At 36.7% G+C, this 25,729-nt stretch overlaps 1 protein-coding gene across 2 annotated transcripts in view; it reads left to right on the forward strand.

The window, feature by feature from the left end:
- Positions 1 to 25,729, forward strand: part of ARFGEF1 (ADP ribosylation factor guanine nucleotide exchange factor 1) — a 148,095-nt gene that overhangs the window by 59,231 nt on the left and 63,135 nt on the right. For both annotated transcript variants that reach the window (XR_002343274.1, XM_001928010.7), the window contains exons 6-14: positions 2,252 to 2,528; positions 6,002 to 6,112; positions 12,312 to 12,487; positions 13,711 to 13,844; positions 18,667 to 18,901; positions 22,053 to 22,152; positions 22,258 to 22,397; positions 22,501 to 22,609; positions 23,275 to 23,476. Coding sequence is in view for 1 of the 2 variants with exons in the window: in XM_001928010.7 (XP_001928045.1) it covers positions 2,252 to 2,528; positions 6,002 to 6,112; positions 12,312 to 12,487; positions 13,711 to 13,844; positions 18,667 to 18,901; positions 22,053 to 22,152; positions 22,258 to 22,397; positions 22,501 to 22,609; positions 23,275 to 23,476 (1,484 nt within the window). In the remaining variant the exon portion in view is untranslated. The remainder of the gene's footprint in view (positions 1 to 2,251; positions 2,529 to 6,001; positions 6,113 to 12,311; positions 12,488 to 13,710; positions 13,845 to 18,666; positions 18,902 to 22,052; positions 22,153 to 22,257; positions 22,398 to 22,500; positions 22,610 to 23,274; positions 23,477 to 25,729) is intronic.

Below are 25,729 nucleotides of genomic sequence, written 5' to 3' on the forward strand. Positions count from 1 at the left end.
ACGTACGGTGGATGCTCTTTTGTACTTTGCTCTTTTCACTTAGCAGTGTGTCCTGGAAAGCATTCCATGTCGGTCTTTGGAGATCTTCCCCATTCTTTTTTTTTTTGTCTTTTTAGGACTGCACCTGTGACATATGGAGGTCCCCAGACTAGGGGTTGAATCGGAGCTGTGGCCACTGGCCTATGCCACAGCCACAGCAATTCGGGATCCAAGCCTCATCTTCGACCTACAGCACAGCTTACAGCAATACCGGATCCTAACCCACTGATCAAGGTCAGGGATCGAACCTGTGTCTTCATGGATGCTAGTCTGGTTCTTTAACTACTGAGCCATGACAGGAACTCCTTCCTTATTCTTTTTTATAGATGCATGGTACGTAGGGATGTACTGTGTAGTCTACTCAGTCTCTTCTAGGTATTGACACTGGATGATTTTGCAACTACAAATAAGAGTTTTACTGCCTTTTTTTTTTTTTTTTTTTTTGAAGTGAATGAAACTAATTTTATCATTTTTTAATGACATGACACAAGGAAACATGTTTTATGTCATAAAGTATATTTAGTCCTGTGCTGTGGATAATTATAGAAAAGTAGGAAAGGGGAGAAAGAATTGAAAAGGAGGGGCAGACATTTTTCACATTCGCTAAAATATTCTAAGCTAGAAGTGTAGTTCATATATATACATACTACCATAACCTTTTTTCTCCTCTGTAAGTAAAATTCACTGTTAAAGTGTTCAGTTATAAAATTATTTCAAAGGAGAAAATGCCGATTCTTTCTCTAGAACAGTGGTTTTCAACTGGAGGTAGCTTTGCCCCCACAGCCACATTCGAGACACTTTGGATTGTCATGACTGGGTTAAAGAGGCTGTTAATGGCTATAGTGGGTTTGTACCCATTAGTGATAGGGATTGGGATGTTGCTAAACTCCCTGCAGTACACTGGACAACCTACATTCCCACCCCCGCCCCACACATTTTACACAAAGGATCCAAATGTCAGTAGTACTATAGGAAAACCCTATTCTAGAAAGTATGAAAGTGTTTAGAAAATGTTGAAACAATTTTTTTTCAAGTATCTTTTTAGAGTTCATGCAACTTTGGAATAAGTAGAAAAATCTAGAATTCAACACTATGCTTGTCTATAATTCCAAGGCATATGCTTTCCCTACTAAATAATGGTACAGATTAGGTGAAATCAGACTGAAGGTGAGATTAGTTACAGGTCATTAAAATCTTTTAATTGAAATTTATTTATTTATTTTGCTCTTTAGGGATGCACCTGGGGCATATGGAGGTTCCCAGGCCAAGGGTCAAATTAGAGCTATAGCTGCTGGTCACAGGCACAGCAACGCCAGATCTTAGCCACATCTGTGACCTACACCTACAGCTCATGGCAGTGCCAGATCCATAACCCACGGAGCCGGGCAAGGGATCAAACCCACATGCTTACAGATACTAGTCATGTTCATTTCCACTGAGCCATGATGTCAACTCCTCAAATTTGTTTTATAAATTCATATAATTCTGGTATTTCCATACAATTTGGAATATTACTAGGATATGAAATGCTCATATTTGATACTATAAAGTATTTATCTTTGTGGAAATTAATTCTGTGAGAATGATTCTTATTAGGTCATGAGGACCAAAAGAGATGTGTCTAAAAGCAATAAAGTGCTAAAAAAAAAAAAAAAAAAACCCTGCGATCTTGATTGTTACTGTTTTTAGCATCTTGTATGTGAGCCTCTTTTACACTTGGTATTATATATTATATAATAATGATAGGTCTCCTAAAATAAAACTGGAACATTGATAGAGTTTTTTTCATTCTTACTAGATGAATGATTGGGCACAGGCATTTAAGTACCCATTGCAGTTTTATTAAATACAATTTTATTCTTTAATTAAAAGATATTGGAGAAGTTGACATAAGAACATGCTACAGAAAGATTCCCTCCCACCCCTGTTTCCAGTTTGCTCATTTCCTTACTTATACCCCCATAGGGAACTATTATTATTAATTTGTTGTGTATATGTCTAGACTGTTTCTGTATATATAAGTAAAAATAAATGTGTATATTTTATTCCCTTATCTACTTTTTCCTCCCATAGTGAAACTTTGATTTTAGGTAAATCTGCTATTGGCAACAAACCAGTTATTATTCTACGTTAGAGCTAAGCGTAACATTACCCCTCCAAATTTTAGACAACTTATTTTGCTAATAGTGGAAATTATTTTCTTTCTTTCCAGTTGCAGGAAGCCAAACAAATGGAGAAAGAAAGGCATCGACAGCACCATCATCTGTTGCAGTCTCCAGTAAGCCATCATGAGCCTGAATCACCTCAGCTTAGATATTTGCCACCTCAGACTCTTGATCCTGTATCCCAAGAACATGAAGGAGACCTTGATTCCCATACAAATGATGTGGATAAAAGCCTTCAGGATGATACAGAGCCTGAAAATGGATCTGATATTTCCAGTGCAGAAAATGAACAGACTGAAGCTGATCAGGCAACTGCAGCCGAAAGTAATCTTTTTGAGATAGGGTTGTCGGGGTTCAGGGGTGTGTGTGTTAAGGGAAGAATGTAGGAATGTGTTTTTTGGTAAAGAAATGTGGAAAGGGTAATATGACCTAGTGGATAGCAAAACATTGTGGTAATCGTGGACTTTTTCTATCCTAGGTAGTAAAGTTAATTTCAGTTCAACTCATATGACATCTATTAACAATATTACGCATTCAGTTAGCATCTCATGAGCACTGTTACTTAGAGACTTGCTTTGGAGGAGAATATTACTCAAGTGGGTCATAAATGTCTATTAGCATATAGAAACTTCAATTTTCTTAAAATTAGTTCATAGCAAACAAAAGACCTATTTATTTGGTAAGGTTTTCTAGAATGTGACTGAAAATTTTAGGAAATCATTATAAGTTCACAAAATATTATTATCAAAAAAGTACTGAAATTAAATATGAAAAATCTTTTAGTAACCAACTGACATACAAAAATTTTATTTTTATATCCTGATGTGTAATAATCATTACAAGTTATTCTCGGACAGTGTTTTTCTAAGTAAATTTATAAGAAAAAGGTTACAAGTTACAAAAATTACTTCTATGTTAAATTTTTTTTTTCTCTAAAAGTAAACACATACAGTCATTTTTTTCCCCCAAATGCTATTCTCTACTCTAGCTGTTCTATGAAACTGCCAGGGAGTGGATTTCCCAGTGTGACACAACAGGATTGGCTATGTCCCTGGAGCCCTGGGACATAGATTCATTCCCCAGCCTGGCTGGCATTGCTACAGCTGTGGTGTAGGTTCAACTCTGATCCCTGGCCCAGGAACTCCATATGCTGCGAGGTGGTCAAAAAAGAAAAACAACAACAACAAAAAACTTCCAGGGAGTCTGTTCCCTTTGTTCCTCCTTAGCGTGATGTCAAATAATGATGGAAGTTCTGTTAGCTTTCTAGTGTGGTTTTATAGAACTAGGATGGTTAAGAAGCTATGGCTTAGAAACAGTTCATCTGCGTTCTTTGTTTTTCCTTTGAGGAAGGACTTCTACAGTGTATTTTAAGCTCTTGATTTTTTTAACCACGTCTTTTCCATAATATAATAGTGGCAAAAACATCAATAGTGGCACGAAAAGGTGGCTTTTTACCACTTTAATAGTGCTTTAGTATTTATTTTGAAAGTGACAGTTTTGATAAACCAAGCATTCCCAGTATTCAAACTAATAGTCAGTCTGTGCTGCTTAGATGATTTGCATTTTTCTAACCTACTGTTGCCAAAATTTCCCCTACTTTCACTGTAAGCTTATAAAGGAGCTGATTCAAAGGGCTGATCTCTAATAAAGTTAGAACTTTATTTCTCCATTTCTTCATCCATGCATTCAGCAAACATTGATTTAGCATACTGTGTCCCAGGCACTGTGATTGGATATGGGGTTAAAAAGCTGATGAAGATGTAGCCATTGCTCTCAGGGTGCTCTTGGACTGCCTGGGGGTCCAGGCATGTATAAATGATATATAATGTGATAAATACCCTGCAAGTGGCAGGCACAAGATAATTCTGCTAAAGAGACTTAGGAAGGACTTTTGTAGAAAAAGTAATGTTTGTCTTTTTTTTTTTTTTTCTTTTGCCTCTTCTAGGTCTGCTCCTGCAGCATATGGAGGTTCCCAGGCTAGGGGTCTAATTGGAGCTGTAGCTGCCGGCCTACGCCAGAGCCACAGCAACGTGGGATCCGGGCCCACGTCTGCGTCCTACACCACAGCTCACAGCAACGCCGGATCCTTAACCCACTGAGCGAGGCCAGGGATCAAACCTGCAACCTCATGGTTCCTCGTCAGATTCGTTAGCCACTGCGCCACGACGGGAACTCCCCAGAAAAAGTAATGTTTTAGCGGAATCTTGTTTGAATAAGGGTAGGAGTAGCTAACTAGAAAATTTAGCAAGTTTTTTTTACCAGGGGAAACAACTAAGACCCAAAGAACAGAAGCATCTACTATGTAATAGGTACCATTGTGCATACCTTTTAGGATACAGAATTAGAAATAAGACATAATTCCTATGGCATGGTCATGATTATTTTGGCTTTAAAGGTGTTTTGTTTTGTTTTGTTTTTTTTCCTTGACAGCTGATATAAATGAAAATTCTCCCTGAGAGCCATCGCATGCTCTGGAATTAGATTATCTGCTTTGACTCACCACTCTGCCACTTATTGGCTTTGTTACTTTCAATGTAATAGTTAACTTCTCTAATCATTTCCCATGTGTAATAAATACTGTGTTACTCTGATCTATTTCTGTAAGACAGCTTATGAGGACTGACTTGATTGGTTAATCATATTATATACATGTAGTTATGTTTAAACTATTAATTTTTAGACTCTTGGTAATGTTAGCCAACCAGAGAGCAAAAAGACAAAACTTAACGAATGATGGAACATTTTTCAAGACATTTATATGTTTTTACTCCATAGAAGAATCAAAATGCTGTTGTGTTTGGATTTTATACAGTAAGATTACTGATTTGACAGTTCTTATTTATTAGATTTCTCCTATAGCAGTCAGTATCTTGTAGAATGCAGCCAACAGTAGATTAGGAGCAGTTAACAACAGGGAGGACAGACTTCTGGAAGCCAGGGTTTTTAAGTAGTGGTTCTTTATAGTAGTGTGTGGGGATGGGTGTGTAGACAGTAGCACAGTCAACAAACATGCATTATGATGGAATTTGGTGTAGGACAGTTGCCGCCGACGAGAGTGTGTCAGATCCCAAAGCATCATGAAGTGCTAATTGAGCCTTCCTGAGGTATTTTCAGCATTTCAAAAAGCCCTGTGGAAATCCTATTTTTATCTGTAATAGTCTATACAAGCTAACTGGGAATGTCAAGTTTTATTAGTTTCTTGTATGTTGTTTAGAAGTTCTAATTGGCAGTTATATCTGTTTTTGATTTCATGTTAAATTGAGGACTGAATTCTTTTTTAATGATTACATTTAGTTTTACATTGAATATGTAGTCTGTTGGGGAAGGAACAGGAAGGGCCCAGATGGCCCTGTCAGAGTTCTTCAAGGACCTCAGTATATTAGAGGACAATGATCAATTATTATTATTGATGAGCCTAATTAATCAAAATGAGCTTTAGTTACATTTAATATTATTTGATAAGTGTGTGGGACATGTTAGAAATGTTTCATTCAGAATACTTTTAAAAGTTTGGGCTCTTAAAGGAATAATTTAGAAAACTCATTTAAGTTGAATAATCGTATAATAGCTTGTCAAATGAATCATTGTTGAAATTGACTTGAAATTATAAAATATTTTGAAATATGATTTGGTTATAAGTTTTGAAGATTTCACATGTAATTGCTTCTGGTTTCATATATATAAATGATTTTTTTCTTTTATTCTTTATTTCTTGGGGGACTTTTTTCACTATAAATGTTTAGTAAAAATTTCCAAAAGGCTAAAATAATGTTCTCTTGAATTTTTCTTTTTTAAAGCATTATCTAAAAATGATATCTTATATGATGGAGAAAACCACGAGTGTGAGGAAAAGCCACAAGACATCGTACAGAGCCTTGTAGAAGAAATGGTGAACCTGGTTGTGGGAGGTAGCGTATTTGACCTGAAATTCATTGATCCTGTCTGAGGTTATTTCATCTGACTGTGGAGGCTGTTTTTATAACATGCAGAACAAAAAAGGCAAAAATACAAGCTCTTTCTCAAATTAGAGTGTGTGTGTGTAGAAAAAAACATATAAATATCTTTGATTATAGAAGAGTACTTCCTTTTTCTTCAGTTTCAGTTATAGTCCTTTTATAAAGACCCACTATTTCCCACCCTACTAAAGAAAGGATTGATACCATTTCATTTTTTGGTTTTATGTTTGATGGGAGAGGGGGAAGGGTATATCCTTCATCCTCCTAAATGTGCTAAACTTAATAAACTAGAAAATGTTTAAATTGGCTTGGTTTTTAGTATTTTATATCTTTGTTGGAAAAATTTTGATTTCTTAGACTTTAATTATCATGACCAAGTCATAGCTAATAGAGGGTCATTTCCTATCTTATGGATTGTATTATAAAAATTTCTTAAAAGTTAGGGATTTCACTCACATTTTTCATAAGTAATAGTATTACAGATAGGATTAGATTTGAGTCTAGTCCACTGAAGCTTATTTTATTAAGCATGGTACCTTGCTACATGTACTTTTAGAGGTATGTTTGAATCTACAGTTCTTGATTAAGAGTAGTACTATTTCAGCTATACCTAATTTCCTTCTGTAACATCATTTCTTTTTTTTTTGTCTTTTTGCCATTTCTAGGGCCACTCCTGCGGCATGTGGAGGTTCCAGGCTAGGGGTCTAATTGGAGCTGTAGCTGCTGGCCTACGCCACAGCCACAGCGGCACGGGATCCGAGCCGCGTCCGCGACCTACACCACAGCTCAGGGCAACGCCAGATCCTTAACCCACTGAGCAAGGCCAGGGATTGAACCTGAAACCTCATGGTTCTTAGTCGGATTCGTTAACCACTGCACCACAATGGGAACTCCTGTAACATCATTTCTAAGAATATATTTCCTTCTTTAGTACAACCTTAGAAGGAAGTAGTCTTCTGATTGCATTCTCAATTTTTCATTCACTTTTTCATACACCAGATACTTAGGAAATGCATAAAGTTGCGTGGCACTGTAGGGAGACACAAAAGTCTATCTGAGGTAGACCATGTTCTGGAGGAGAGGAGTTCTGGAGTATAGGTGTGTAAAACTAGTCCAAGGTATAAGTGTCACTAGAAAGAAATAGTTAAAATCCTGTTAACATTTAGGGAAAAAAAAATAATGATTATTTCTAGCTAAAATTATCGAGGAGAGGTTCATATAGGAGGAGGTAATGCTTGAGCTGTATGGATTCATGTAGATATGGGATGTGTCTAATGTAGTGGGAACTCTGTTAGGTAAACTCTAGAAGAGACAATGATTTGGGAATTGGCACGTGGTGGTTTGTCTGAAATGTAGCATATGTGGTGTCATAACAAAAAATACAAAATAAATGGAGATCCCGTTGTTGCATAGTGGAAATGAATCTGACTAGGAACCATGAGGTTGCGGGTTCGATCCCTGGCCTCACTCAGTGGATTAAGGATCTGGCATTGCCATGAGCTGTGGTGTAGGCTGGCAGCTGTAGCTCTGATTAGACCCCTAGCCTGGGAACCTCCATATGCTGTGGGTATGGCCCTAAAAACAAACAAAAAAACAAAAACAAAACCCAAAAAAATCCCCAAAAAAACCTACTTAAAAACATACATATTACTTAAAGAGGTAGTTTGGAGCCAATCAGTGGATAGGTATAAATTTCAGGTTTATGATTTTGCACTTCATTCTAGGACAGAATAAGTTACCATCAAAGATTTTAGAACTAAGAAATGAAGTAATCAGAATAATATTTTGAGAAGTTAGGTAGGGAATTAGGATATCTAGTAAAAGACCAGTGCAGTAATCTAAACCTAAATAGGACATTAACAGTGGAAATGGAGAAGAAAAAGTGAATGAGAAGTGAAATGAAAGATGTTGAGTTAAGAAGACTTTGCATTTGTTGAAATCTAGGTGAAAGAGAAAATAAGGATGTCAGAAATCCCTGCAGTTACCTCAAGACTTGGTAATTCATTAGAAGGACTCAAGGGACTTATCATATATATATAGTTATACTCACCACTGTGATTTATTACTTGTCAAGGTCCAAGGCAAATTGATGATTTTTTCATCAAAGGGAAAAGATGTTTGGGGCAAAGTCTGGACGAAGTCAAATGCTCACTTCCAGGAGTCCTCGCCCAGTGAAGTTATACTTAACTCTTCAAGCATTGAATCGTGAAGTGTTGTCTACCAGGGCAGCTCTTTAGAGACTGAGAGCCCAAAGCTTTTACTGGGGGCTGGTTACATAGGCATCCTCTATCTGCATATACCAAAATTCCCGATTCTCACAGGGAAAGCTGGTATTTGCAGAAACCACATCATTTGTACAAACTGTTGAGGCACAGGTGAGCCACCCTTACCAGTTCTAGGAATAGTGAGAATCCTCCCAACATGTGAGTTCCGAGTTCCCAGCCAAGGGCCAAGCTTGTAAGCAGACCTTTCTAAGAATAGGTGGTGTCAGGCCTGCTCTGTTAGCTCTTTCTGCAGGTAGTCTCCCAGTTTTTGAGCCAAAGTGGCTAAGTGGGTGGCAGTACTATTGATAGAATTGTTGGAGTAGATTGTAAATTGGCTTGGGGAAGAAGGTAACTAATTTGTATTTCGACATATTGAATTTGACCTTCATATGTGTCATTCATGTGAAAATGTTTATGAAAAATATAATGGAAATATGGAACTCTGGCCAAAGAGACATCAAGGCAGGTACTATAGGTCATTCTGTTAAAATTAGTAATTGAAGTAGATTACCAAATGGGAAAAAGCATAGATGTTAAAGAAGAAAGCCCGATGAGTTCCCATTGTGGCTCAGTGGAAAGGAACCTGACTGGTGTCATGAGGATGAGGGTTCAGTCCCTGACCCCACTCAATGGGTTAAAAGGATCTTGTATTGCTGTGAGCTGTGGTACACGTCGCAGATGCGGCTTAGATCTGGCTTTGCTGTGACATAGGCTGGCAGCTGTAGCTCTGATTCAACCCCTAGCCTGGGAACTTGCATATGCTGTGGGTATAGGCCCCCCCCCCAAAAAAAAGAGAGCATGATCTTGGGGAGTATGAATTTTTTTTTTCAAAAAACCATAAACTTATAATGAGGGAAAAAATAAAGAGCACTAGGTTCTCATATAGTCTTTAAAAATCTCATAATGCATAAGAGGGGTTGGCAGATTGTGTTCCATGAACCAAATTTGGCCCATGGTCTATTTTTGTAAATAAAGTTTTATTGGAACACAGCCATGCTCATTTGTTTATGTATTGCCTATAGTGGCTGCCTTTAGCCTACAGAAGTAAAGTTGAGCAGTTGCATCAAAGATCATATGGCCCACAAAGCTTAAAATGTTTACTATCTGGCCCTTTAAAAAAAACAAATGCCGGAGTTCCGGTTGTGGCTCGTCAGGTTCAGAACCCAACCTAGTATCCATGAGGATGTGGGTTCGATCCCTGGCCTCGCTCAGTGGGTTAAGGATCTGGCATTGACTCAGACACAGCTTGGATCCCTCATGGCTGTGGTGTGGGCCTGAAGCTGCTATTCAACCCCTAGCCTGGGAACTTCCATATGCTGCAGGTGTGGCCTAAAAAGCAAAAAAGTAAAATAAAATAGAAGTCTGCACTTAATGTTTAGAGGGCAATTAAAGGAGACAATGCGAAGAATGCTAATAAATAATAAGTACTTTTTGAGGTATCCCCAGTGATTTTATGTGCTTTATTTGTGTTTATTCATTTAATACTTCCCAAACTCTGGGATGTTAAGATACTGTTATGATTCCCTTTTTTGTAATTGAGAAAATTGAAGCACTGAGAGATTAACTTGTAGGAAGTGGCAAAGACTTCAACCGAAGAATGTTTAGCTTCAAAGCCTGAAAATGAAATCAGAGAATGCTTTCAATTCCTTTCCCAAGAAGGACAGTATTAATGAATATTGATTATTCCTTTAGAAATTTGACTTTAAAAAGAAAAATGGATATTAGCTAATGTGTGACAAAGTTGAAGGAAGATTGTCTTTATAGTGAAAAGATTTGAGTATGTTTGTCAAGTATTGGGGAGGATCCAGTTATGTGCACAGATTGAAAATGTAGCATTCAGGGGAGTACTGAAGGCAAGAAGTGATGGATTTGAGGGTGAGTGAGTTGTTCAGCTTAGAAATGTAATGGAATATTTTCCCCCTGAAATAAGAGGAAGAAAAAGATGATTATTGACATCAAGGAACTTGATGGTGGGGTGAAGAAGAGTGAGGAAGCCTATGTTAAATTATCTACTTTGCTAAGTAGAAGGTAGAAGTTATTTATTAAGGGAAGATGAATTGGGGCAGTGGAAAGAGATATAATGGGGTACAGAGAAAAAACGTTTGGAATAAGTGCTTTGGGGAACAGTTAGCAATTTCTGCTATTCATTATTAAGCTTTTTGTGACTTCTTCCAGAGAGTATATATGTATAAGCCTACTCGACATGTATATGGAAAGCTATAATAGTGTTTAGTGTGTCAGACATCAGTGTAGTATGAGGTACACTCCTTTTATTACTCTAATCATTGAAAAAATTGGGCACATGTTATCCATTATCTGCAAAATTAAATTTTTTTTTTGTCTTTTTATGATTTCTTGGGCCGTTCCCACGGCACATGGAGGTTCCCAGGCTAGGGGTCAAATCGGAGCTGCAGCCACTGGCCTACGCCAGAAACACAGCAACTCGGGACCCAAGCCACATGTGCGACCTACACCACAGCTCATGGCAACTCGGGATCCTTAACCCACTGAGCAAGGGCAGGGATTGAACCCGCAACTTCATGGTTCCTAGTCGGATTTGTTAACCACTGAGCCACAACAGAAACTCCATTATCTGCAAAATTAATAATAGCTACCACTTATCGAAAACCAATTATGTGTTCTTTGTGTGTTGTGTATGTGTTTTGATGATTCCTCATAATCTTTGTTGGTTATGATGAAAACAAGGCAAAAGAAGGTAAAAAAACTTATCTAGCTAAATAGTAGAGACATGATTGAAACGGGGGTTTTTCATTTTCCAAAATCTTTGCTCCTTCTAGTACATTTTATATCCCTCATATGCTAGCGTCAAATTTCCTTTAATTGGGAGCTTTAAAGGAGCAGTTTCCTGTCAGATAGCTACTGAGTTATAGCCACAGACATGTATGTGTTCCTTTTTTAGAGTAACATACATTATACTTAGAGTAGTTCTAAAACTTGGTATTATTTGCATTATCTATGTTTATTCTACTGGGAGTCATTTATTTCTGTTTATTAATTACCAGAATTACTCAGTGACACTGAAGAATATTCGGGGTATAGGCCATTCCATAGTTGTATTCCAAAGAATATATGTTATTAGAGGTATTAATTAACTATAAAGAGGGGCAGGGGGTCTCATGGTAAAAAAAATTTTGGAAATACTGCATGTTGTATGTCATCTTTAGAGGACTCCAAACACATTAACAAATTAAAGGCTATAATAAACCTATTTTCCATCATTTCCTTAATGTATTTGAAAGTGGGATTTGGGTGGGAAGAATTTCTTTAAATATCTTAAAGGCATTAGCATTCACTAGAACTCAGCTTAGTAAATGCTAATATAGACTTAAAGTAAGCTTCTGTTTTGGCACATTCTGGTTAGTGTTTCATTGCTAGAACTACTTAAGGATCATCTTTGGATGTATTCCAAATGCATACTTACTAGTAAGTATGCTAACCTTTAAATGATGCCAATATATCTTACTTCACATTGCTTTTCTGCCACTGTTGCATTTTATTCTTTCATTTTATTTTATGGTTTTTGCTTTTTATGGCCACACCTGAGGCATATGGAAGTCCCCAGGCTAGGGGTCTAATCGGAGCTATAGCTGCCGGTTTACACCATAGCCGCAGCAACGCAGGATCCAAGCTGTGATTGCCACCTACACCACACCTCACAGCAGCTGACAAATGCTCGATTTCTGGCCTTGCTCAGCAACCCACTGAGCAAGGCCAGGAATCGAACCTGCATCCGCATGGATACTAGTTGAATTTGTTTCCGCCGAACAACAATGGGAACTCCCTGTTACATTTTAAAGAGTCTCTGCTTTTTTAATGCACTTGAGTTAAGTCGAATTTGTTTGCATGTTTTTATTCTCACGTTGTAGATACGGGAGAAAGGACTACCATAAATGCAAGCGCAGATGGCAACATTGGAACCATAGAGGATGGTAGCGACAGTGAAAATATTCAAGCAAATGGAATTCCAGGAACACCAATTTCTGTTGCATATACACCGTCCTTACCTGATGACAGATTGTCTGTCTCTTCCAATGATACTCAGGTAGAAATAGAGGGGAAAATTCTCTTAATCTTACGAATTGATAGGCTGCTAACAACCCCTTGTGGTGAATGTATCTAGTTGATAATGCTGGCTGATTTCAGTTTAAGGAAATAAAAACTTGGGTTTTGTTTTGTTTTTTCATTGATATAACTCAGAGCAGTTTATTCCCTTAAAATGTTGATAGCTGAATTTCCAATCCTAAGATGTGTCTCATATATGTTCACATCTTGCCTACATCTTCCCCCTCCATTGAAGTTACATTTAAAAAGAGCACTGTTATCACATAGGATAATTCTGGTACACTGTAGGAGGAGAAAGAACTTTTATAATCTATAGAACTTCATCTTAGCTTTTGTTCAGGGCTGCAGTGAAATCCATACTATGGTAGTGATAGGCCCTCACATCCTTCCTACCCTATATTTTGTACATCTTTTCCTTATCTTTGTAGATAAGGGAGTCCTACCCTAAAAAAATCGTTGTCCCATACATGGGGGTAAGTTTTCTTAGCCTTTGTTGACCTGTATCAATTAACAGCTTTTTTTTTTTTTTTTTTTTTTTTTTGTAAGGGCCACACCTGCAGCATGTGGAAGTTCCCAGGCTAAGGGATGAATCAGAGTTGCAGCTGCCAGCCACAGCAACACCAGACCCAAGCGCCATCCTTGACCTACACTGTGCTTTCGGCAACACTGGATCCTTAACCCACTGAGCGAGGCCAGGAATCAAACCTGCATCCTCATGGATGCTAATTGGGTTTGTTAACTGCTGAGCCACAAAGGAACTCCATAGTTAATAGCTTTTAAACTTTGCCTTCACAGTCTTTTTTTGTTTATTTCTATCTGCACAGATTAAATAAAAAATTAAATAGAACAAAACATTGAGTGACAGGTAGTGGAAATCATAGTTTAGGCTATAGTTGAGGTGTCTTGGGGCATGATGTGCTAGTTTTTGTTAAGTAATAGTATGAGCTGAATTTTTTATTTTTTAAAATTTTAAAAAGTTTGATGGCAAAGACGGAATTTTTTAAAAGAAGGCATTTGTAAGGTATTTATTGTTGAGGATGGGAGTGGCTTGTCATAGTAAAGAAAATCAATGTGGCAGATTCCTCATCTAGTTTCCCTTCTAATAGAATCGCACATATCCTGAACTGAATAAAATATATACAAGGCTGAAATGATTTTGCACTGGCAAATGTCTTTATTTACATGATGTGTTCACTTGTTTAGGAATCTGGAAATTCTTCAGGACCTTCACCTGGTGCTAAGTTTTCCCACATTTTACAAAAGGATGCCTTTCTAGTATTCAGGTCATTGTGTAAACTGTCAATGAAACCACTGTCAGATGGACCACCAGATCCAAAGTAAGTCCTTAGCTGTTCTCCCCCACAAATGGAGGTTTTTAAGCTTAAAACTTACTCTAAGACAGTCTTTGGATTTTGTTTTGTTCTTTGTGTCTTTCAGGGCCTTCAAAAATATATTTTAGGATTATTTTACTTTTTTTTTTTTTTTTTTTTTTTTTTTTGCTATTTCTTGGGCCACTCCCGCGGCACATGGAGGTTCCCAGGCTAGGGGTCCAATCGGAGCTGTAGTCTCCGGCCTATGCCAGAGCCACAGCAACGCGAGATCCGAGCCGCATCTGCAACCTACACCACAGCTCATGGCAACGCCGGATCGTTAACCCACTGAGCAAGGGCAGGGACCGAACCCGCAACCTCATGGTTCCTAGTCGGATTCGTTAACCACTGCGCCACGACGGGAACTCCCGGATTATTTTACTTTTTAAAAAATGTGTTAAAAAAATAGTAAGTTTCAAACTGCTAGAATAGGTACCTTACGCTATTTCCCAAAGCACACCAACAACGTTATAGATTTGTGCCTGGTACAGAGTAGGTGCTTAAGAAGTACTGAATGACTAGATGAATTATTATTTTGACATTGTAAATAACATTGGAACTAATGTAGCTCTGTTACATGTAGCCTCATGCTAGGCTTCTGAAAGCTGCCAGTTGAAAGGAAATAAAACCTAAAAGAAATAAATTTTAAAGAGTCATAATGAAAGGTAAATATTTATTAAGGTCTGTAAAATGCTTAAAGATAGTTACTTTCTCCTGTGAGGAGCAGGAAATACTTTAAGATAGAGTCACTTGTCAGATCACCATCAAATACTTTAGTTTAAACTGTAGATAAGTATAGGTGCCATTTTTTAAGTCATAAATTGTCAAATATCTTTCAATTTAAATGATTCTTGTGCAGCTAATTCCTACTTTAGATTGAGTTTGGGAGATATTAGAGAGGCCTGCCCCTCTGATGTTGTAGCATGATGTATTATATAGCATGTCAATTTTAGGAGAACTTTCTGGAGAAAGAAGGCTTAGAGAAGGCTCGAGTGACTTAGAGAAAGGGATATTGAAGTAGGGGGGAATTCATTTAAAAAATTCTAGAGCATTTCAGCTTCTAAGTGTCAACTGAGAAGGAAGACTGCAGACAGTTACTATAAAAACTAAGTTTTGGGAAACCACATTTGTTGTATCTTCTACAGCTTTGTTTTATTTTGTCACATTGTACTGATTTAGTAAGAAACATCTTTTAGGCCTGTAAACCTAAATCACTAAAATCTTTTTAGGCCCAAATCCTGAGAGTCAGAAGTAAAATTTATTGATTCTTCTGTATTTTGAAAATACAAACTCCATAGAAAAAGGATTAAGGTTTTTCAGATTACAGAATAAACTTGATTATATCCTACATACTTTATAAGACTGTATTTTATTTTATCTTTTTGTTTGTTTGTTTGTTTTTTGCCATTTCTTGGGCTGCTCCCACGGCATATGGAGGTTCCCAGGCTAGGGGCCTAATCGGAGCTGTAGCCACCGGCCTATGCCAGAGCCACAGCAATGCTGGATCCGAGCCGCGTCTGAGACCCACACTATGGCAATGCCGGATCCTTAACCCACTGAGCAAGGCCAGGGATCGAACCTGCAACCTCATGGTTCCCAGTCGGATTCGTTAACCACTGCGCCACCATGGGAACTCCAAGACTGTATTTTAAATTTTTTCAATTTCTCATTTTCATTATGGTGGGGAAATGACAGTTTTGACGTCTCATTTTGATTGATGAAAACTTCTTTTTGCTTTTTTGTCTTTTTGCCTTTTCTAGGGCTGTACCTGAAGCATATGGAGTTCCCAGGCTAGGGGTCTAATTGGAGCTGTAGCCACCGGCCTACATCAGAGCCACAGCAACATGGGATCCGGGCCAAGTCTGCGACCTACACCACAGCTCATGGCAACACGGGATCCTTAACCCACTGAGCGAGGCCAGGCACGCAACCTTATGGTTCCTAGTTGGATTCATTAACCACTGCACCACGAAGGGAACTCTGAAAACCTATGTTAAGGAGAAAATAACTTAAGAATTTAGCCTTAGTGCTGAAGGCCATTTTGGCATGATTTTAAGATGTTATTGACTTTTTTTTACATAAAAGACAGTGTTTATTTTTCACAAATTTTCCAGAAAATAGAAAAAAAAGAGGAAAGTCTCCTATTTCATATTATGAGGTCAACATAATCTTTTTTTTTTTTTTTTTTGTCTTTTGTTGTTGTTGTTATTGTTGTTGTTGTTATTGTTGTTTTTGTCTTTTGTTGTTGTTGTTATTGTTGCTATTTCTTGGGCCGCTCCCGCGGCATATGGAGGTTCCCAGGCTAGGGGTTGAATCGGAACTGTAGCCACCGGCCTATGCCAGAGCCACAGCCATGCGGGATCCGAGCCGTGTCTGCAACCTACACTACAGCTCACGGCAACGCCAGATCGTTAACCCACTGAGCAAGGGCAGGGACCGAACCCGCAACCTCATGGTTCCTAGTCGGATTCGTTAACCACTGCGCCACGACGGGAACTCCTCAACATAATCTTAATACCAAAACCCTTGGTTCATCAAGAGCATCATCAGAAAGGAAAAACTGTAGGCCAATAGTATTCATAAATATAGATGCAAAAATCTTAAACACAGCAATCAAAATCAAGCAGTGTGGCTGTCTTTGCATATTATTTTTTAACAAAGATGTTGCTGACCTTAAAAGCCTCAGGTACTTAGTTTTCCCACATTAAATATTTAATATTACAAAAGATTAATATGGGGAATAATGTAAATTATCTTCCTCTGTAATGGGCTTAGGTCATATATTAGGAAACTTCTTTTTCCAAAATATGTGGTTTTCTATCTTGAATGATTTTTTTTGCCAAAATTAATGAGCTTTTACGGTTATATAATTTCCTTTTTTGTATTTGCTTTTTTGACCTTGCTAAGATGATGATCCATTTAAGCTTGAATCATGATTTGAAACTGCCCCATGAAAAACTGCAGATCTGTAATTTCCAGCTTCTTTTGCCTATCAGAAGTATAATTTATTGTGTTATAAGACAATCATTTGTTCATTTCTTCACTGAGTAAAATGCCTTATACTTAATGTTTAGATGAGTTCATAAATAAATCCATTAGTTATTTTGAGCACATACAAGCAAGGCATTTTGTTAGATGCTGGGCATACAAAGATAAAACATTTAGTGAAACTCATGTATTAGAGAATGGTAAGCTGCAGGTTTTTAGATACTTCTGGAATTGAGCAAAAAGGGTGTGAGCAAGAGTAGGAAGTAGCAGTAGTGTTTAAGGCTCAGAAGGGCTCAGCATGAAGGGGGGAAGTACATGGCCTACTTTGTATTTTTCTGTAACTATGCAAAATCTTACTTCTTTCTGTTTCTGACTTGATTTATCAAGTCTTTTTGTTGTTGTTGTTGTTGTTGTTCTAATACTGTATTTGCTGCACATATGTATTCTTAAATTCAGAGGCATAGCCATCTTGGAAACATGGCTATCTATATATTAATGAGCCATGATATTACTGGTTCCAGTTTTATTTTAAAAATGCCAGTATTTTTGTGATTTCTGTTTACATAAAATTAAATGTTCCTTGTTAGAGTTTTAGGTCCTTCAATTACTTGACACTTATAACCATAAGATTTTTAGGTAGAAATCAAGAGCAATTAAGTTTACTATATGTTATAAACGTGACCGAGTACTGTTTGGAAGAAATAAAGAACCAACCACTAGAGCATTTAAATATTGCCTGGAATCAGTCTCCTTGGGCTCTTGTGAGTAAGTAAGAAGCCTCTTTAAATAGGGAAAAATTATATTTGTGAAATCTGATAATTAAAATTCTAGATTGTGATCAGAAGCATGACATAGTATATTGATCAGAAAAGTAAAATTTTTAATTTAAGCTGGAGTGTATTTTTCAGCTTTTCAGTGTAAAAGTATTTGGAAAGATGGGTAAGCTATTTAAAGGTATAAGTATTCTAAAATCCTCTTTGTGCTTATTTTTTTTCCCAAAAGAGTTAAATTTTTGTTCCAAAGGAGTGAAAAAGTAAGCTTGAAGCAATGCTTTAACTTGTTAATGCACCAAAACTTTTATTAGTCCTTAGGTTTTTTGAATAGCATATCTAGGAAAAAAAAATACATTGAAACCTATTTATACTAAATATATCCCTTAATCTAAGTTCATGATGCTTCCTCTAAAAAGTGAAATATACTTGTAGAAGAATGGAATGAAGCATAAATCTTTAATTTTTTTTCTTGTCCAGAGGAACAGTAAGTTGATGTTAAACATGTGTAAATGATTGTTTTCCCATTTTAAAAGCTTGTGAGGATTTTCCATTGTGGCTTAGCAGAAGCCAACCAACTAGTATCCATGAGGATGTAGTTTGAATCCTGGCCTCGCTCAGTGGATCAGGGATTTGGCATTGCTGTGAGCTGTGGTGTAGGTCACAGACGCAGCTTGGGTCCCACATTGCTGTGGCTGTGGTGTAGCCTGGCAGTTGAGTTATAGCTGTGATTTGACCCCTAGCGGGGAACTTCCATATGCCTCGGGTGCGGTCCTAAAAAGAAAAAAAAAAAGAAAAGAAAAATAATGGTTTGGGAAATTATGAGGTAGAAGAGAACATCAATGGAACTACCTAGTATTAGTGGCTAAGCCTATTCATGTACTATACTTCTTTTATGTTGTAGAGCTTTATGTTCTTCTGCATGTAAAGGATTGTGAAATTATGTGGTACAGGAATTATCTTTGGATCAACTTGTTATTACCATAATGCTAAACTTGTCCTCATACTTTGCCATCTTTTTTGTATTTTAGGTCTCATGAATTACGATCCAAGATTCTTTCGTTGCAGTTACTTCTATCCATTCTGCAGAATGCCGGACCTATTTTCAGGACAAATGAGATGTTTATTAATGCAATTAAGCAGTATCTGTGTGTTGCACTCTCAAAAAATGGAGTTTCATCTGTTCCAGAGGTTTTTGAGCTTTCTCTTTCCATATTTCTTACTTTGTTGTCAAACTTCAAGACGCATCTGAAGATGCAGATTGAGGTATGTTTTGCATATAGGCATTATTGGATTTTTCCGTTGTTTCATGTTAAACCATGTTATTAATACACTGGAAAGTTTTTCAGAATGTGAAATAGTATTTGTGTATTTCATGTAACATGTGCTTACAGAGTACTGAGTGGTAGATAAGTACTAAGAATGCATAATCAAATTAAGACCTAGGTCCTGCCTTCAAGGAATTTATAGTAATGGAATGATTTTAATTGTCTTGAATTAAATCGGTCTTCACAGTTACTTTAATATTGTATATATGGTATGTAATAGTGAATTTGGTTATCTTAAGAAATACAGGGTTTTGAACCATTTAAGATTTGGGGTTTTAAAGAGGTGATGGAGAGAGGAGTTACCTTTGGGGGGTACTTTTTTTTTTTCCCCAGTGTACCTCTCATGTTCCTCAAGTTTTCTCTTAACATCTTTGGAAATAGGATAACAGTTATATTGTTCTAAAAAATTTCCAGAGACTTAGCAAAATGATTAGGAAATTTCCCAACCATATATGCACATATTATACCAATTCATCATCTTTTGTTTTTACCTTCAGATAATTCAATATTTAAAAACAGTTCTTTGTGTTTTACTGATTTAATGGATTTTTTCCCCCAGCTTGTCTTTTGTTAAAATACTGTTTTGGTTGGAACATTGTATATTTTAGAAATATTCACTTTTATTTTAGTGAACTTTCACCTTCATATGTTTGATATGATATGCAGGTTACATTTTAACTTTAATTTTTATGTTTAGTCCTAACTCAAGGCTGATAATTCCTTAGCTCACATAAGGGGTAAATTACTACTTTCCTGGAATTTTGATATTATCCTTTATTATACCTGTTCTATAGTATCTATTAAAATTCATGTAGAACTAATGTTATGGGAATGAGACAGAGTAAAGCCTTGGTATTTTAAGTGAAAAGTTTTAAAATTTGGGTCATGTTTTTGGAGAGGAAACAATTTCTGGTGCATATATGTTGTCAATTTTTAATTTTGCCATATGTCTGTTAAAATAATGCAAGGCAAAACTAGAAAGTTACTATTTTTAGATAATTTTTTCTTGTTATCTTTAGGAACTACAAATAAAAGACTTTAAAAACAGCTTTTGGAACTTTTTCTTGTGTAACAAGCCAAAAGTGTTTCACTCTCCATTGTCCCTTATGGAGAGATTATGAGGATAAAACAAGATAAGTATAGATATGCTTTTGAAAGTACTGAACACATTCAGATGCAAGATGAGCTGTGTTCCACTTGGAGAAAACCCAATATACGAATAGCTAAATTTGCAAAAATAAAATTGAGAGTGTTGTTACATGAAGATTTATTTTATGAGAATATTCACTTGAGAGTTTTTATGCTGTGGTTTTTTGTTGAATATTAACATATTTCAGAAAATACAGTTTATACAGTTTTTCAAAAGAATATTACGTGAAGACAGAGTGCTTGTGGTGGAACTGTCATTCTACATGCATTACACTCTAAGTGTTCTCTAAATCTGTAAAAAGTTTTTTTTTTTTCTAGAGCTCCTATTGATAGGCCCAGTGTATTAAATTACCGTGATTGGCTTTTGCTTATTAGCGCAGTTTGATAACCATTAGACAGTATCTGAAGTCCCCCCCTCTTCTTTTTCCAAATTTGTGTTTTTTATTTATTCCATAAATCAGAGACTTTCAGTCTTTTGATCCATGGTACATTAGAGTTTCTGATCTTTTCATGGTACACTTCAGAAGAAATACCTAACAATTCTATATACTAAGCATTTAGGTCCAAACAAACAACAAGTATTTTTCTTAACAACGAAGTCTCCATTTGCTTGGGGGTCAGTGGTAGAGAGCACACATTCAAGTCAAAGCAGAAGTCCTTTTATTTTGTTCTTAAATAGTCAGCAGTTACTGACTACTGAAATGTATGAGCCTAAAGGACACTCTACAACTTCTCAGGCCTTGAAATCAAATTGGACACTACCACCCTCATTCCTAAATTGATTTTCATGTAGGACCTGTTGCTTATCATAGCAACCACTAAAACCTAGGTTTGTAGAAATAATGATGTCATTGAAAGGCATGTAGTGTGATTAATTGATGTTGAAACTGAACAGTCTTTTGAAGTATCCAACAGATGTATTTCCCTCTGAATTTTCCCTCAGAAATTCTCATGGCATCCCCCTGAGTTTGCTGTACCATTCTGGGGTGCCTTGGTGCAGCGTTTGGGAACTGTGGCCATAAATATGTACTGAATGCCTACTGTATGCCATGCATTGTAGACACGGTGCTTAACAAGAAGGACCTTGTCTCCATCCTCTTAGAGCTTACAGTCTTACAGGAAATACTGACATTAGGCAAGTAAGAGAAATGTGTTGAATTTTACGAAAGAAAAGCATATTACAAGGGTACCTCACCCATTTTGGGGGTAAATAGTCTTAAATTATGAATAAAAGTTTTTTGGATCCATAGTACATACATGTTCCATAAGTGTTCTAATGTTTTAAGTTTTCCACTCATCCCTTAAGTTACCATCACTTTTCCAAAATAAATTTGAATCTGAAAATTTTTAGCTCTTAAATTGAAATTTATTTAATTAGGTTGGGTAATTCTTTGTGCTCAACATTACTTGGTGTAGTTTGTAGTTTTTGGACAATAGAAGTATGCACTTGTGTGAGTAATTATAAAAGTATAACAGTATATGAGAATTAGATCCCTTTTATTGTGTAGATTCCAGCATCAATTACTTTTAAATCTAGGAACACTTAGGCGTGCCCAGTACTATAATGTCTGAAAAATACAAATGATGAACAGAATATAGTTTATTCTCTGTGGGGGATTAATACATGAAATAGGAGTTAATTAGTTTTGCAAATGTTTTTGAGAAATAATCTCCCAGAAGAACTCCAAATTTTTTGCAGATTCTTTTGTAGTGGCTGTGTGATAACAGAACTACAATGTGAAGTGCATTTCTTTTACTGGAAGGGCCAGTGTAAGTGACCCACCCAATTTAAGTCCTGACATTTTAGAAATGAACTCAAAAGGAATTGAACTGTAGGACATTGAGTTCTGATTTTTGCTCTACAGCATTGGGATATTTAAAAAGTGATCACATACATGAATTAAAAACAGTATTTTAAACAGGAGTTTTTCTAATCACAGGTGTTCTTTAAAGAAATTTTCCTATACATTTTGGAAACTTCTACCAGCTCATTTGACCACAAATGGATGGTTATTCAGACATTGACAAGAATTTGTGCAGGTATTTAAAAGTATCCTTCTTTATTATCTTATTATGAGATAATTAAAAGGCCAAGTATTTTCATATAACTAGGTGGCTTTTGTTAAAATTAACCTGTTGTTACAGATGCTCAGAGTGTGGTGGATATTTATGTAAACTATGATTGTGACCTAAATGCAGCAAACATATTTGAAAGATTAGTAAATGATCTATCAAAAATTGCACAAGGACGAGGCAGTCAAGAACTTGGTATGAGTAATATTCAGGTAAGAACTTTAAGAACATTTTCAGCTTTGAACTTTGCCAGGGAAGAGCTATGTGTTTTCCTTAAAAGATTTTTAAAAATTCTTTTCATGAATTATTTTGTAGGAACTGAGCCTGAGGAAGAAAGGTTTAGAATGCTTAGTGTCAATTTTGAAGTGTATGGTTGAATGGAGTAAGGATCAGTATGTGAATCCCAACTCTCAGACAACTCTTGGTAAGGTGACATTTGAGTATAATCTTTGTCATTTATGTAAATGACACTTGGGAGCATAGTTGCAGATGCTGTTAAGCCAGTTTCATGACATCTTTATTCATTTAGCTGATGAGGAAGCATTCTCTGAGTTAAATATGAACTTAAAGTTATGAGTTTCCAAACTTTGTTACCTGAACTTTTTTCTTTCTAAATTTTCCTAGAACTATTCTATTTAGAATATTATAGTAAAGTAAAGCATGTTTATGTAACTTTGTTAATGGATAATTATAGAAGAAACATATAAAAGCCAAAAAGTTTTAAGAAGATTGACACATTCCTCTATGTTTGACATTTACCCTTACTCAGAGAAAAATGCGTAGCTGCAGGGCTACCCTGGTGTTATCTTAGTCAAGAGTCCTTTGAGAGAAAACTTTTCCTTGTTGAGCTGAGAGCAGAAACCCAGTGGATACTCAGCACTGCAGCTGCAAAAAGAATTCCTAATGGTGCACATTGTACACATACTAATTACAGTGTATTTTCATGTCAAAGTAAATATTATCTGTTATGGCACCTAATACATTATTTGTATTAAGTGGATAGCTAAGCAACATGGAAATATCTTGCTTTATTTGTGAATTTTTTTCCTTTGATAGAATAATTTATTGAATCTGGTTTTCTGCTTACAGGTCAGGAAAAACCCTCAGAGCAAGAGACGAGTGAAATAAAACACCCTGAAACAATAAACAGATATGGAAGTTTAAATTCCTTGGAATCAACATCGTCATCAGGAATAGGCAGCTATAGTACACAAATGTCTGGCACTGATAATCCAGAACAATTTGAAGTCCTTAAGCAGCAAAAAGAAATCATAGAACAAGGAATAGATTTGTGAGTGTCCAATTTGAAGGGGAAATGTTATCAAATATCCCTCTGCCAGTCCTTTGCTACCCTTGTCCTGGGTTTCTCTCCATCTTCAAATTATTTTTATTCCTTTCTTATATACCACCCTTGAGGGAATAAAGTGAGGCCTAGTCTCCCAGACCCAAGAGTTGTGATTCTTTATTCAGCAACCCTTGTTCATTGCATTCTAGCCCAAACAGACCCTTGTAACATGTATTAATTTTGCACCGTATTTTGTGTGCTGTTGATGAACATCATCGATGCAGTTTTACATTGTTCATTTAATTCAGTTATAAAATTTCCCATTATATTTCCTAAGCAGGAAAAATTTAAAGTATGGAAGTTTAATTTAAAGTCGGAAAAATTTAAAGTATGGAAGTTTTTAAACTGTGGAACTTCTGCTCGTATTGCTCCTTTGTAGGTTTTATATCTTCTTCACTTCAGTTGTAAATGTGCTACTCTTACTGATTTATTGTTATTGACTGCATTTTTATATGTCAGTAAGGTGATAACCTCCTTTTCCAACTTGGCTATTCTACCAGACCCTGATCTTGGGAAAGCAGTTTTCCCCTAAGCTGTGTGTTCTCAGGCTGCTCCTGGACTGTTTCTTGTCTCAGTGGTACCATACTGTTTTCTTTCCTCTTATTGCCTGGCTCTTCCTTCAGAGAGATGCTATAAGGAAAACTGAATTTAACTGGCCTTTCTCCATGAACCTAAACTGTTAAAAAAAAAATTCCTTTGTATGTTTACTTGGCTTGCTACTGCTGTAAAGCATTTCTTCCAGAATCCTAAGCATTGGGCTCTTGGTGAATGTTCAAGTGCCCTTTTATCAGTGATAATAATGAAGAAGAAAAGTTGACAAAAAGTACACATATTCTTTGTCATAAAATTATAAAATCTCAAAAATTGCCTAAAGAAATAGCCATCAATACTTCATTTATTCTAACTTGCCAGTCAATATTTATTGAGGTCCCATCTGTTCTAGACATCATGCAAAGTCCTGGGAAAACCAGATGAATGAAATTAGTTTCTTGGGGCTCAAGGTCTAGTATGTATAAACATATTCGTATTGAAATTTTGCTGGTCACTCAGCAAACTCATACTTGGTCCTTGGGATTGTGTGCCAAGAACCATTAAGGTCCTTGTCCTTATATTAAGATTATAGTTTAAGTATGGGCACAAAATATTTTTTAATAGTACTGTGTGACATCCCTAACGGAGTATTATACAGCATGCTGCTGAGGTAGGACAGCCCTCTCTGAAGAGCTTAGGAGTGACAGGGAGCCCTGACAGGCCTTCAGACAGCTGTCACCACAGTCTCCAGGGCTTCTCTCAGCCTCTGGGCTTGATTTCTGCTTCACACTTTGAGGAGAGTGCTTTCCTATGGCTGTGCTCCCAGTATACTCTGCCCTGACTGTTCCTCTCATGCCACCACTCTGTCCTGTCCCTCCTATCCCCAGACCACGTCATCTCAGTCTTGTTATGGGCTCTTTATCCTAGGCACACATCGGAACATTGCCAGGGTCTGCCCTCCACCCTTTGCTTACTTTTTAGCTTCTAGATGAACATACTCTTTCTCATGACTTCAGCTGCTATATGCCAACATCTCACAACTCCCAAGTGTTACTTTTAACATAAAAACTCGACTAAAGTCCAGACTCATCTGCGATTGGTTGTTGAACATCTCCCCTGGACATTGCATAGCTTCTCACACTCAACATGTCCATAACCAAATTTATCAGTTTCCATAATCAGCTCCCCAATACTGCCAAAAACAGAGGACAAACAGAAAACCCTGTGGTTTCTGTATTTTCTACTTAGGCTGGTAACTTCAGCACCCTACTAAGATTATGTGTTAGAATCCTGGAAATTACCTTAGATTTCTCTATTGGGTCTTATTTTTCCTAAATCCAAATGATTCTACTTACTAAATAGCTCTGCAGTTTATTCTCTTATCTCCCCTAGCTGCTGTTTTAAGTCACATCACTGTTTTGTGTCTTGATGAGGATGATCTTTTAATTGGCTTCCTTTCTTTAGTCTTACTTATTCTCTAGTCTTAGACTTAGCTAGAGTAAGCTTTCTTGAATGAAAATGTGCTGCTTTTTCTCCCTCTCTTGCTTTTGGAGACTAAAGCCACAGCTTCTTATAGTTGCATATAATTCCCTTCATGATTTAAATCTCCTGGACTCCAAGCTACATCATCTGCCACTTCTTTATCTCACCTCATTTTTCCAGCAGTGC

Source organism: Sus scrofa, chromosome 4 (assembly GCF_000003025.6).
Source record: "Sus scrofa isolate TJ Tabasco breed Duroc chromosome 4, Sscrofa11.1, whole genome shotgun sequence".
Classification (NCBI taxonomy): domain Eukaryota; kingdom Metazoa; phylum Chordata; class Mammalia; order Artiodactyla; family Suidae; genus Sus; species Sus scrofa.